Raw genomic sequence first — 14454 nt, 5'->3', positions numbered from 1 at the left:
ATATGTGCTTCTTCGATAATGGTATTAAATACAATGTAATCATTATTGCAAAATGATCAGCACTTTGCTTAAAATATAACTGACTTTTATTTCAAGGTGTTATGGATCCTATACTGGTACTCCATCAACTACGGTGCAATGGTGTACTGGAGGGAATCCGAATCTGCAGAAAAGGATTTCCAAACCGCATCCTGTATGCTGACTTCAGACAAAGGTTCACAGACATACTTTATTTAATGAGTCATTGACCTGGAGAATAGTTTATTTTGTCAATAACTATGAGGTTTTCATTTATTACAAGTACAGAAATCTATGGGGAATCACCAGATTGTCTTGTAGACTAGGGTAAGACTAGCTGTTACAGAGCTGCTTTAACTAGAGTATCAGATTGCATGTGTTGTCTGGTACACAGAGCACTTGAAGATTAACTGACTTGCTGAAGATTAGCTAGTGAGGTTGGCAGTTCAGATGAAATTTTGAAAACATTTGTGTAAATAATTGAATATTCTTTTTTAGTTGTTGTGCAGCCACAGTTCTGTCTTTAATTGTTGATTGTCTGTGATTCAGGTACCGCATCCTTAATCCAAATGCTATTCCAGAAGATAAATTTATGGACAGCAGAAAGGCAGCTGAAAAACTTCTGGAATCCTTAGACGTTGATCATACACAATACCGTTTTGGATTTACTAAGGTTAGCCTATTTCCTAATGTAGTTATTCTTAAAAAAAGTTTACAGTTTGTATCAGTTTAAAGAACAATCATCTGTGTAATCAGTAAGTATATAATCAATATGTTTTTATAGTGCTAGAAAGATCTAATTCACACTTCTTGACAAGATTAGCAAGCTTTTATCAGTGTCAGTTTTAGTTGGCCTAAATAAGTACACATTTAACATCTACACCCAAAATGGCAGATTAGATATTTTCTCTGTTGCAGGACTGAACATCATCCTCTAACCTGCTTATCCAGGTCCAGTAACACATTTAATATTCAATGGCATATGAGAGCTTCAGAAAAGTAACAACCTACTGTATTATGATAGAGATGGTTGAGGCCTAAAAAAATCATAATATATTATGTGCTGACTGAATACCCAAGTGGCCTGTTGAAGCACAACAATCTGTATTACCTTGATACAAAACCAATCCACGAAAACACAACAACATTATACTGAGTAAGTGTTAAAATGTTCAGTGTTGTTTAGCTTATTCTATAGTTATACAGTGTTTAAGTTAAGTCTAAACCTAATTATGTAGCTGAAGCTCAAATATTACATATCTGGTTGAACCAGGAGCAAGGTCTGCATGTCAATAAAATAGGTTTTGATGCCAGATAGCCATATGTAGTCACCCTGGCCTTATTTGTATAGCCAAGACCACAGAAGAATAATCATTTTGGAATGTCAAATATTGGGTGCTCAAAACTTTTAATTATTTTAAAAGTCCTGGGCAACAGGTTTTCAGAATTGAGGGAGGGTGGATGAAGGATGAGAAAGAGGGAAATATGAGAAAAGTGAATAGGTCTTGAAGCCATGTTAGGAACAGGGTCATCTTTTCAGGGGACTCTAAGGGTGACCCCATCCAGTAGCCAATTGAATGTAGCGTCAAGAGGACATACGATCCACTGACAAGGATGAAGGACAGAAAGACTCTAGGCAGAGTGTGGGAGTTAAGTAAATCTGCTTTGGCTCATTGTTGTGAATGGTAAATAAGTATCATGGTTTTTATTTGTGTTTGTTATTTTAATAAAGTATATGTTATGTATATTTGACTGTTTGGACATCTTTTTTAGGAATTATGCTGTCACACAAGTTACAATCGCACAGTACACACATCCTTATTTTTTTAATCATTTAAAAATATTTCTTGTTGTTCGCTTGAGTCATTTAAAAATTGCATGAAAACATAACATAAACAACAAAAATGTCTCCTGTGTACTCAGAATTACTGACTAAATTAACTTAATTATTGCTGTCCTATGTTTTTTTACACTTACATCTTTCATTGAAGGTCTTCTTCAAGACTGGACTTCTTGGCCAACTGGAAGAGATGCGAGATGAGCGGCTGGCCAAGATCCTGACCATGATTCAGTCACGAGCAAGAGGAAAGCTGATGCGAATGGAATTCAATAAGTTTTTTGTAACAAGGTAGTGGTCAAACTGTAAGCAAAAATCTACTCCCAAAACACCTTTCCTAGGTCTTTAAACTATTATAAAACACAGGGATGGATTTCCAGGTTGGAAAGATGACTTAGGCATGAAAGAGGCATAAGAAAGGAATTCAGCAAGAGATGGGGCTGGTAAAGTCCATATTGTGAAAGAGGAGTCCACACTGGAAACTGTAGAAACTCTTCAGGTGCCATTGTAGATAAGTAGCCATCATGGTGCAGTTTACTCTGCATGCTAATGGAACATTAATTACAATGAAGGCACTAATGCAAAAGAGAAGTCATAGGTGATGGTCTGAAGATAGGTAGAGTTGCCCCAGAACTGCTGGGTGGCATCAGAGAGCTCCTTTGTAGAACAAGTGGGTTCTGCTGCATGTTTTGAAAGACATGCAGTATTTGAACCATCAAGCGTGCCTGGTCCTTTAATTGTATATCGTGTCGTTGAGATGCAGAGATAGTTAAGGATGACAAAGAGAACTCTGGAGATTGGACCCAGGTATTGTCTGAGAACTTTCCCTGACAACAGAAGTATGCAGACATTTGAACTTCATGAGCCTTAAACGCTACTCCCTATTAGTGCCCAGCTGTTATGAAAGTTTAGGTCAGTGCCTGACTGTTGGGGGCATTTAGTGTGAGTAGAGTGAAGAGGGAGAGAAAGAGAGAGAAGGAGTATTTGAAAGCTGAACAGAAGAGTATTATTTTTTTATCATTTTTTTTTGGTATTATTATGATTATTAAAGGCATTAAGACCAGAAAAATAGTTGAGTGAAATTCAGGAGAAAGAATGGAGTCAGAAGCAAATAAAGGTTAGAGAGTCAAAAAAAGAGTTATCAAAACCAACTTTAAATGGTGTGATAGTAGCTGGCGCTATACCAGCACTTAACCCGACACAGACAGACGCAGGAGGCACACTTATGACAACACAAATGTTCTTTATTTTATTCTTCACTCATGTGGAATGTCTTCCCTGTTCACACGAGCCCACAACACAGTCCAAGCACCAAACGCAATACTTTACTTTGTCCTCTCTTTTCTCTCTCCTCCACTCCTTCTCGTCAAGCTTTGTCTCCCTCCTCTTGACTCTGGCTCCCGGAGTGGTGGCTGCTGGCTCCTTTTGTACCCCACCTGGGAAGTTCTCCAGGTGTTTGATAACCTATTTCTGGCAGCACTTCCAGGTGTGGCTGAAGAGCTGCTTTCCAGGGATCAGCAGCAGCTGCAGCACCCCCTAATGGTGCTCATGGATCCCAACTGGACAGCACCAAACTCCAACTCCCATGAAGCCCTGCAGGAGTCCTAGGCACCACTGCAACCCAGGGGGGCTGACATCTAGCATTCAGGGGGAGGTACTGTTGTGACTGGGCTTGCTCCCCTGGTCCTCCCAGAGAAGAGGCGTCCCGGCCAGGCAAGGACCCCAGGAAAACAGACGACACAAATTCCCCAAAAAGGCAGCTGCATAGTCAAAGCAAAAATGGCACTGGAAAAGGCATGGAGTATATTTATATAAGTATATATAACTGAACTGTCACAATGGCAGGAATCAATTCGATAGGTATTAAAACCCTAGAAATGACACCAAGATCATTTTTGGCCCATTTGAAACTTATAACAATTTAATAAAAAAACAACAATTATAGCAGTTATGAATTTAGTGTACTTCTATAATGAAAATAGTGAAGGCTTCTAAAAAAATCTACAAACAAGGCCTACCCAAGGCAACTTGGCCCCATACTCCACAATCCGGCTTTGGCCTACCAGGAGTAAAAGTCGTAAAAATACTTCTTTAATATTCAAAAATATACCACCAAAATACATAAAAATGCCAGACAGAAACTTTGGCTAGGAAGAACAGGGCAAATTAAGTATTTTTATAAATGCGAAAAATTATTTAGAAATAAAATGAACAGTAACTTCAACTTTCACACCTCCTATTGTGTATTTAGTTGTAACTTTTTACTTCCTACATGTGATACACACAATCCAGTTTGAAACATAGCACCTGCTTGATGAGGAGTGAAACCTTCACAATCAGGCTCAGTCAGCAGATTGGTTTTCCTTTTGTTCGTTTAATACTTTCATTTTCTGCATTTCATTATTCTTTCCTTGATTATCCTGAATCATTTTTGCAAAGTTTTGACTTTTTAGTGCTATTTGTTATGAGGCATACAAAGGCAGTCCCCTTTGAAATATATACACATGTTTACCTTCCAAGTTTTATAATCAAAAAACTTTTTCAGTAAAGTGTCCCACTAAATATTAGTCAACTCATTTGAAAGAAGAATCATGAGCATTAAATAAATAAAAAGCAGGATAAAAAGAAGTCTTTATTATCTACCACTGACATTATTGTAAAGAAGCAGAGAATGTTGCAATAACAGTCTAAAATGTGATAATGTTAGGATTATTTTAAAACAATATTTAACAGAAGATTTCAGAAGATTTAAAGTAATGAGAAAAGACAAATGAATAAATAATGAGCTGATTCCAGACCACTGAAGGCTTTGTAGTCACCTCTAGAAGATTTCAGCTGTTAGGTAGGAATATTTATGGCTCGAGGCTCAGGTGCTGTCTTTCAGAAATTTCTGAAGCAAAAATGATCAAAACATGGTAGAGACAAATAATGTAGCTGAGTGGCATGAGCAACTATAGTCAAGCCTTATTTATGTCAGGTACAATTGTCATCTTGAAATGCTTCAAATTTTTATGTTATTGAAAGGATACGTGCTGTAATCCAGTTAAGGGGTATGGAAGTAGTTATAAAGATCACAATGTGTCTGAATTCGCTGCAATTAAATGTATTATGATGCCTTTTGGGGTACATTTTTATTACCACGCTTATTTTAACTTCACCTGTTTGTTGTCTGGTACAAATCTTGTAATCGATATTTAACCCACTTCCTATTGTCCAAATGACTTGAAATTTTGAACAATACGTAAATCAAAAATCAGTTTCACTAATTGATCAATTAATCCATGTTAATTAAGAAATGGAATTTTCATATGAAGAATAGTTAAAGATTTCACCAACATATGGCGCTAGTAGCAGATAGAAATATTAAAGGAAGTGTTAAAATATTGATTACAAAATTATACTAAAACAAACCCAAGACTAAAAAGTTGAAAATAATATATATAAATACTTTTTAAAAACCATGCTTATATTAAGTTAAAATGTGTACTAAAAAGTAAAAACTAAGTCTCTCATACATCACTTGTAAAATAAAAGCATGGGTGCTTTAATTTTTGTTTCTGATCTTCTGGTGTCACAGTCTTACATTTTGGATTACAAAGTCACTTTCTTTTCTTCCATTGCTCTGCATGCATCAGTTTATGACAGTGCATTAAGACTCTGTGTGTACTTGAAAAACTAAAGACACCTTCATAAAACTTTAAAAGGCTTTGTTAATAAATTCAGGTTACAAACTTAGTTTTCTTTTCAAGCAAAAGGATAACAGTTCAGCATTTTCAAATCTCTGATTTGCAAGAGAAATTACACTCATTTTTCATTGGAAAGGTGCTTTGAATGCCCACTGCAGAAAATGAAAATGTATATCATAATGTAAAATGCAAAGTGAAAGAGTTAAATGTTTAGAGTTAATATAGAAATCAAGAAGAATGCAATTGAGTGATTCTGATGTTTGATTGAAGATATTTTTCGTGTGGTTATAATTAAATGAGATGATACTGTAAGTTTTGAATTAGCTGTGTTGTGACAGAAGGGGTGGACTCCAGTTGATGGCCTTGCTTCTATCATATTCAGTCTTAACAATCAGAACTCTAACTCTAACCCTAATTTCATCTGGCCTGTGGTACCTTGTGAGAAAAGGAAGAAATGCTTTCACTAATAACTTCCTATACTGTTGAATTCATTCATTTTCCACCGCTTATCCAAAGCCAGTTCACAGGAGTAACAGTCTTAACAGTGAGGCCATTACGTTCTTTACCTTAGCCAAACTTGCCAACTCCTTCTGTAGGATCCCAAGGCATTCCCAAGTCATTTCAATCAAAATAATAAATTATAGGAAGAACACAGAGATAACAGTTGTGTTAGTTATTTGACACAATTGATATTTTTACTTTTATTACAGCTTTTTGATTTTGTATTTTAAAAATTGAATCTTGAATTTCTTGAACCTTCCAAGGGATGCTATGATGATCATTCAGTGGAATATCCGAACCTTTATGGCTGTGAAGAATTGGTCCTGGATGAAGCTGTTCTTCAAGATCAAACCCTTGCTGAAAACACGCGACACAGAGAGAGAGATATCAGTTATGAAAGAAGAAAATCAGAAACTGAAGGAAACATTGAACAGATCAGAGTTCAGAAGAAAGGAACTCGAAGAGCGCCAAGTGACCCTAATACAGGAGAAAAATGACCTGCTTCTGCAGCTGCAGGCTGTAAGTTGATATTTATAAGTACTTTATTGATGCATTTTCCCCCAAATGAAATTCACATCTCAAATCTTCTTCAGTAAATTAAAATCAGATTTTCTGTTTAATGATGGAGCAGTCAAGTGTTGCAGCAAGTGGTTTTACCACTTAATCCCCTTTGCGTCCCCTCAGTTTTCATGCCAAGCACTTTCTTGAGAACCTTAAACATTTGCCTTATTTTATTTTTAGCAAGTGCATGCCAGGGATGAAACAGGTATGGGACAAAGACAGGGCCTTATGCAGTCACATACCTTTGCATAAAGAATGTCACCACTGGAGATGAACCCTACTGAAGCTTGACCAAAAACAGGGAGTACCAAGTCAGGAAAGCTGAGATCACACTGCCCTTTTAAGAATAAGATCTGGAAGGATTGGCAGGAGGCTAATCAGCATTCTCCAGTTTATTAGATAATAGGCCTTCTAAGACAGTTTGGCCTAGAAGCTATTAAATAAAGTTGGCATTTAGGGGCTTTTAGGCTTCCAGAGTGCTATGATTCAGAGGCTGCTAAGGTAGGACCTGGCTTAGTGTCTGTGATGGTGCGGGTTTGCTCCATGCACCCACTCTTCTTTGGGAGCCTCTTGAACCCGCCACTGTCGAATCCATAACCAAGAAGAGCCAGGCAGATGAGGACACATACATCCAGACAAGGGGTAGGTGCGTAAAATGGCAGTGCTTTAATTTTTAATCCAAGGACAAGTCAGTGTTCAATGTTCATTCAGACTTGCTTGTGTCCCTGCCACCTATCCCATGGCATTCCATGGGGCACTGTGAAGCCTCCGCTCACCTGACTCCCGCTGCCATCTTCGGCATTGCAGGGCAGTCCTCTTGAAGTACGTTAGTCGCTCTGGCTCCCATGCTCAGCAGGACAGCCCCCTCAAATGTCGGCCACACGCTCCTCTCTTGGGGCTCACATCCCATCTCCCCTTTTCATTCATTTTTACACCAGCTGTCTCTTGTTCATGCCCTTTTCTCCATCCATAACTCTCTTTCATTTTCATTTTCTTTTTCCCTCCTCATCTTTCTTTATTTTTATTACCTTTTGGTCCTGTGCAAGTTCTTTTTATCCTGGCTGTTTAATTGGGTGAAGGTGATAGTAGGACAGCATCATTGAGGCACCTACCTGATCTGGTCCCCACCACAAATGTATGCGGCACAGCCTGCCAGCACCTCCATTAACTGCAGTGTGAAACACACTTTCTTGGGGGGGGCGATTATTTATTTTAAAATTAGTCACCTATTGCTGTGCCACAGAACCGCTATACCACAATGTCCCTGTAACAAAGAAGTGCCACTCCTGACACTAGAAGTGACCCCAGGATTGATTAAAAGTTTATACCCAAAGTCCTACTGAACAAGGAAGAGAGTAAACCACTGGATGGAAGAGGCTAGAGAGTAAGTAGGAGAGTGGTATTCATGGTACTTTAAAGTTTAGTAATTTGGAAAGGCATTCCACTTGAGAGGAGGAACTCCTATAGTGTTTTTGGGACACTACACATAGTTCCCCCACACTGGCACATGCAGAATGTCTCCTTTGGCTACTGTGGAAATTTTCTTTTCCTGGGGATATATAGATATAGATATATAAAAATAGATATATATGTATATTCATGGCATTCGTAGTCTGAATCACAATCTGATTGTATGGGTGGTTAAACTTTGCAATATATATATACAGTGGAACCTCGGTTCACGAACGTCTTGGTACACATGCAAATCGGTTTACGACCAAAAAGTTCACCAAACTTTTGCCTCGGTTCACGACCACACACTCGGTATACGAACAAGCCAGTTTCTCTTTCGGTTTGTACATGTTCAGTCTCTCCCTGTGCATTTCCTGTGCAGCAAGCAAGAGAGAGAGAGCGCACACACACAGGCAGCGTGAGAGAGAGATGCGCACACACACAGGCAGCGCGAGAGAGAGATGCGCACACACACAGACTGCGTGAGAGAGAGAGAGATGCGCACACACACAGGCAGCGTGAGAGAGAGAGAGATGCGCACACACACAGGCAGCGTGTGAGAGAGAGAGAGACACGAACACACACAGGCAGCGTGAGAGAGAGAGAGAGACACTAACACACACAGGCAGCGCGAGAGAGAGACGCGCACACACACAGGCAGCGCGAGAGAGAGATGCGCACACACACAGGCAGCGCGAGAGAGAGATGCGCACACACACAGGCAGCGTGAGAGAGAGAGAGATGCGCACACACACAGGCAGCGTGTAAGAGAGAGAGAGAGACACAAACACACACAGGCAGCGCGAGAGAGAGACGCGCACACACACAGGCAGCACGAGAGAGAGACAGACGCACATACACAGGCAGCGCGAGAGAGAGCTGGACGCATAAGGTAGGAAGGCAGTTAAAGAATGCACTGGGCTTGATTTTGTTTTCACTTCTGTTTACAGCGATCGGTTCGTAGCCTGCATTGTTGGAATGTTACTTTTCTTGGTGGTTTATTAAATTACAGATTTTTTCAAATGTGCTTAAAACTCACTAAAAAAAAGTGTTTTTAGCCAGCAGTTGGTAGTGCTATAGCGCAAAGGTGGCGCAGTGGTAGTGCTGCTGCTTTGCAGTAAGGAGACTGTGGAAGATTGTGGGTTCGCTTCCTCCCTGTGGGGATAGTGCTTTGAGTACTGAGAAAAGCGCTATATAAATGTAATGAATTATTATTATTAACTATTGCAGTGTTAGTTTTCTCTGTTGTTCAAGGTTTTCTCAGTGTTGTTCAATGTTTTTACATTTAGTTTACTATTACGCTGTGCATTCTATGGTTTAATTAACTATATTTGTGCTAAAAACTTAAAAAATATATATATTTTCATACAGTTCGTATGGTCTGGAACGGATTAATTGTATTTACATACAATCCTATGGAGAAAATTGCTTCGGTTCACAACCAAATCAGTTTACCTCCAGAGTTTTGGAACGAATTATGGTCGTGAACCGAGGTTCCACTATATATATATATATATATATATATATATATATATATATATATATATATATATATATATATATATATATATATACAGGATATATGATTTTTCTCTAAAGAGTTCCTATTATTATCTGTTGGTTATACATACTAACTTCTGGTGAGGTTCATCACATGCTTTCTTCTAAATAAGGTGCTCACCTAAAAAATATGCACATAATAAATCACTCTTGATTTTATACACCTTTCTTTATTGTGAACATTATCCCAGATACAGTATGTATAGTATAACATTTCTTTATATACATATTTTCACACAGGAACACTCTTAAAAATAAAGATGCCAGAGTGGTTCTTTAGAGCGATGCCATAGCGGAAACATTTTTGGTTCCCAAAAGACCTGTGCACATGAAGGTTCCAGAAGGATCCTTTATTTATTTAGATCCATAACAGGCTCCATAAAGTAAATAACTATGAATAGATGGTATGAGATTTGTGACTCGTGATTTTAAAAGGACTCTGCGACACACATAACACAGGCTAAGTCCAGGCATTCTTTATCTGTTAATCCTGTAACCCAACATGCATTAAAGACTTTTTTTCTACGTATTAGGAATTTTTTCAAAGCACAATGAACCAGCTTTATATGATAAGAACCCTGCTGACAATGAAATGGTGTTTAGTCAAGCATTAGAGAAATGAGAAGCCACCCAACATAGTAGAAAACCTTATAGTGCCATTAAAAAAATGTTATTTTTCAGAGTGGACCACTAGTAGGAAGGTGACTATGTGAGTGCCTTGGACCCTCATGATAAATTGTAAGAGGGGATTAAACCTGTAACCTTCTTAGCCACAGATTTCAATGTACAACCCAAAAGGAAAACTGGCTAAAATGCTGGTAGATTTCTCTGTTTTTCAGCAAGGAATTAATGCTACCTTTTTCCATTTTATAGATTTCATGATGTAGCCATACTCCATAAAAACATAACAATTAGTGATAAAATATTTTTGAAAGCATATACTGTAGATTAACTAGTATTTAAAGCAGACAATAAAAGATTGGATTTTCTGGTGATACTCATAATATCTTCATTTTAAATAGTCCTTGGAAAGTTGCAACATAGCAATACCATTGCAGATGTTCACTTTATTCTTCTTTACCTGTATATTTACTTTACTTTGACAGGAACAGGATACCCTTGCAGATGCAGAAGAAAGATGCGATTTGCTGATCAAGTCAAAAATTCAGCTGGAAGCCAAGGTGAAAGAATTTGCAGAACGTCTGGAAGAAGAGGAAGAAATGAATTCAGAACTCACTGCCAAGAAAAGGAAACTAGAAGACGAATGCTCTGAACTCAAAAGAGACATTGATGACATGGAGATGATGCTTGCTAAGGTTGAGAAAGAAAAGCATGCCACAGAAAACAAGGTACTATTGAATGAAATGGCTTATTAACTTCTGTTCACTTCATTAAAAAGGGTTAAGCTTATGTTTCAGTGCAAAAATAACAAGGAGCAAATTTGCAAACATTTCTGAAATTCTGCTTTCACTTTGTCATTTTGTAGTATTAAGTGTTGTTTGAAGAGGGAAAAATGAATTTAAATGATTTGGTGCAAAAGTGAAGGGGTTTGAATACTTTCTGAATCAACCAGTGCCAGGGGAGCATATACAGACAGACAGTAAATCAGATCAGGGTGGTAAGTTAACAAAATTGGTAGAAATACAATAAGTAAGTTTAAAGTAGTACTGTAAAATTCAACCTTGGAAGGATATGTAGAATAAGTTTTATAATAAATAATGACAAAAATTAATATCCCTGTATTATTAAGGTTTATAGTAACAAAAAAAATTGAAAACGTCTATGGTATGGAGTGAATACTTTTAATATCTAATACTAAAGATCACTGAAATGCCTTGATAGCACTGAACACATTTAATCATTATAAAATTAAAAGCTGGAGACTTAAGGAGCATCAACTTTTCTTATGCCAGCACTAATGTTGCTCCTCACAGTTCATTACAGTTGTTCTACTTGGTGTAGTATAGCTGACATATGCAAGGTGTTATTAGGCTTTTATCTAACTGTTACGACAAAGCTCAGCTCCCAGCAGAATTTATTTACAATGTATTTACAATGTGTTTTTCCATACTGCTATCTATCTGTGTAAAATTTTTAAAAATTACTAAAACTTCAATTTCTTATTCTTTCCTGTATATTTTATTTGCTTAGACTGTCACTCTTTTCAACATCAAAAAGGTGTCACCTGTAGAATTCACTTATTAACACACAGTGCTTTCCACCAAGGTCAAGAATCTGACTGAAGAACTGGCTGCACTTGATGAGAATGTGGGGAAACTGGCCAAAGAGAAGAAGGCTTTGCAGGAAGCAAACCAACAAATTCTTGATGATCTTCAGGCAGAAGAAGATAAAGTGAATACCCTTATAAAAGCGAAAGACAAACTTGAGCAGCAAGTTGATGATGTAAGTTCCCATACCAAGAGTACACCGAGTTTTTACTTTGCAATGCAGCACCTGAAACTCCAGAAATTAATATTATTAAATGATATCAAACAACCCCATGTCAGATATACAGTACATAGGAATAACTAAAAAGATAGCTAAAGATAAAAAGGGCAGCCGCAGTCATAGTAAGGCATTATACAGACGTATTGCTGTTGGTATAAAGGAGCTCCAGTAGCGTTTCCTGACACACTTTTGCTGAATAATTTGTTAGCTGAAAGTCCTCAGTGTTAGTGTGTCAGAGAGAGGATGTGCAGCACTGTTTATAATGGCACTCAGTTTTGCCTTCATTCTTTTCTAAGCTACCATCTCCAGTGGGTCAAGAGTAATGAAGTTATTTGTAACTCTAGCTATCTAAACACCCAGTTTGAATTAATATTGAGGTGTGTGTAGAAGTGAGAGTGCCCTGCGACTGACTACACCCTGGCCAGCTTCACCATGTCTTTCCCAATCACTAGTAATGACACAAGGGATTGCATGCTCTATGTCTTACTACCTGCTACCCTCAAATAAATGAGTGAGTTAAAAAATACATGGATGGATGGATAGATGTGACAAAGACACTCCTCTGGTCTGACTTAACCGTCAGATTAGCCAGGAGTTTGTGAATGTCTCTGATAGTAGATGGACATCACATCCTGGGTTGGGTTGTGCTTTGAACCTGTTTCTCTTTTGGCCTCTAGCTCCTTATGACCCTGTTATAGAAGAAGCAGCCCCGATGAATCAAAATAACTAAATAAATGCATGTTATTTAGCAATTCTACTTTTATTTTAAATAATATTCTTTACAGATAAATATTTTCATTTACCAGTCACTGTAAGCTTATAGAAAAGGCAGATTTATGGACAAGCCATAATTGCTCCGTCTTGGGTATGATGTTAATCTGCATCCAGCCCTGCAAGTAGGCCCTCCAACCTGCAGGGAATAACCTGGGGGCTGGTGGCAGAATTGGCGCTCCAACCACCATAAAAAAAACTGACACTGTTCCACTCCATCTGAACTTGTGTGAGGTGTCACCTGTTGCATGGCTGCACTCAGGTCCTAATCTGGCTTCATGAGTTAGTTTGTTATGTGGTGGGTGCAGCAATACACTGTATCAGTGCATGCTACTAACCTCTCTCTCTCTCTCTCATAATCATCTCAACTTTTTGAAAGTTTTAAATGTGAAAAAGCTGACCAGTTTTTTATTGCTTGCTTTCTTTAGTTGGAATGTACTCTTGATCAAGAAAAGAAAATACGAACCGATTTAGAAAGAGCCAAACGCAAACTTGAAGGTGACTTGAAACTGAGTCAAGAATGCATCATGGATCTTGAAAATGACAAGCAGCAGCAAGAAGAAAAACTCAAGAAGTGAGAGTAATTCAATATGTGCCTTTCTTTTTTTTCTTCAGTTTTTTCAAGTAGATATAATTTAATATGGTGTTGAAACTTTTTCAGAAAAGAATTTGAAATCAGCAACCTGAACTCAAAAATCGAAGATGAGCAGGCCTTAGTGGGGCAGCTTCAGAAGAAAATCAAGGAGCTCCAGGTGAGATAATTCAAACACTGTGTACCAGGGTTAGCACAGCCCCAGAGCCCTGGGTTCAAATCCAAGTTTGGTTATTACCAGACATTAGCGCTGCAAAAAAATATCTACACGTGACAGGAAATGAGTCTGGTGACTTTTTTCACTTGACATTTTTATTTTAATACTACAGACAAGCAGACATATGCTGAATTAATGCATGAAAGTGCTTCAAGTCTGGAACTAAACTCTTTTCTCCTTTTGTCAATTGCAAATTTGTTTGTGATGCAAAACATTTAGTTCAACTGTGAATTCAATTTTGCACAAATCGTTATGCCCATCCCTAGTTATTATCAATGTTTACAGTTTGAACATTCTTCTGGTGACTGTGTTGCTTTGGTTTTCCTCCAGATGTATTAAGAAGTGACTTTCATTTACAATGTCCAGGTGTCTTTCATTTACTGATAGAAATTAGCCTTTATACTAAAGTATTTCTTATATTTAATGGCATGGTTTGTCCTTTTATACTTTAACATGTTCAAATCCAAAAATGGAATTACTTGTTTGTACAGGCCAATACACAGCACAAGTGTTCACAGAGGAGGAAGGTGGCAGCATTAGTAAGACAGCCCTCACCTAGTAGATTGGCTCTAATGATGGCAGCCTATGTCTAATGTCTCTAATGTCTAATGGTAATCAAATTGCAAAATCCATCTTAGTGCAGTTAGCTTAGATGTTTTGCAAAGAGATAGACAAACTGGAAAGAAAGATGATATTTTTCAAATGTCTTAGGCTCACCTGCATGCCATAAACACTGCTAGGTCCTTAATACAGATGTATTGTGGTCTTTACAGGGCTCTGATGGATGGCACAGGAGAGAAGCATGAGATGT

General features: G+C 37.9%; 1 protein-coding gene across 1 annotated transcript in view; it reads left to right on the top strand.

Annotated features, from left to right (window-relative positions):
* The window catches only part of LOC114651090 (myosin-7-like), a 200879-nt gene that overhangs the window by 54026 nt on the left and 132399 nt on the right, over positions 1 to 14454 (top strand). The window contains exons 19-26 of the mRNA XM_051926523.1: positions 97 to 214; positions 568 to 691; positions 2010 to 2146; positions 6306 to 6561; positions 10722 to 10964; positions 11842 to 12018; positions 13263 to 13408; positions 13496 to 13586. Coding sequence (XP_051782483.1) covers positions 97 to 214; positions 568 to 691; positions 2010 to 2146; positions 6306 to 6561; positions 10722 to 10964; positions 11842 to 12018; positions 13263 to 13408; positions 13496 to 13586 — 1292 coding nt within the window. The remainder of the gene's footprint in view (positions 1 to 96; positions 215 to 567; positions 692 to 2009; positions 2147 to 6305; positions 6562 to 10721; positions 10965 to 11841; positions 12019 to 13262; positions 13409 to 13495; positions 13587 to 14454) is intronic.

This window comes from Erpetoichthys calabaricus, chromosome 4 (genome assembly GCF_900747795.2).
Source record: "Erpetoichthys calabaricus chromosome 4, fErpCal1.3, whole genome shotgun sequence".
NCBI classification, from domain to species: domain Eukaryota; kingdom Metazoa; phylum Chordata; class Cladistia; order Polypteriformes; family Polypteridae; genus Erpetoichthys; species Erpetoichthys calabaricus.
The sequence above is the reverse complement of the archived record's forward strand: the minus strand, read 5'-3'. Positions and strand labels throughout refer to the sequence as shown.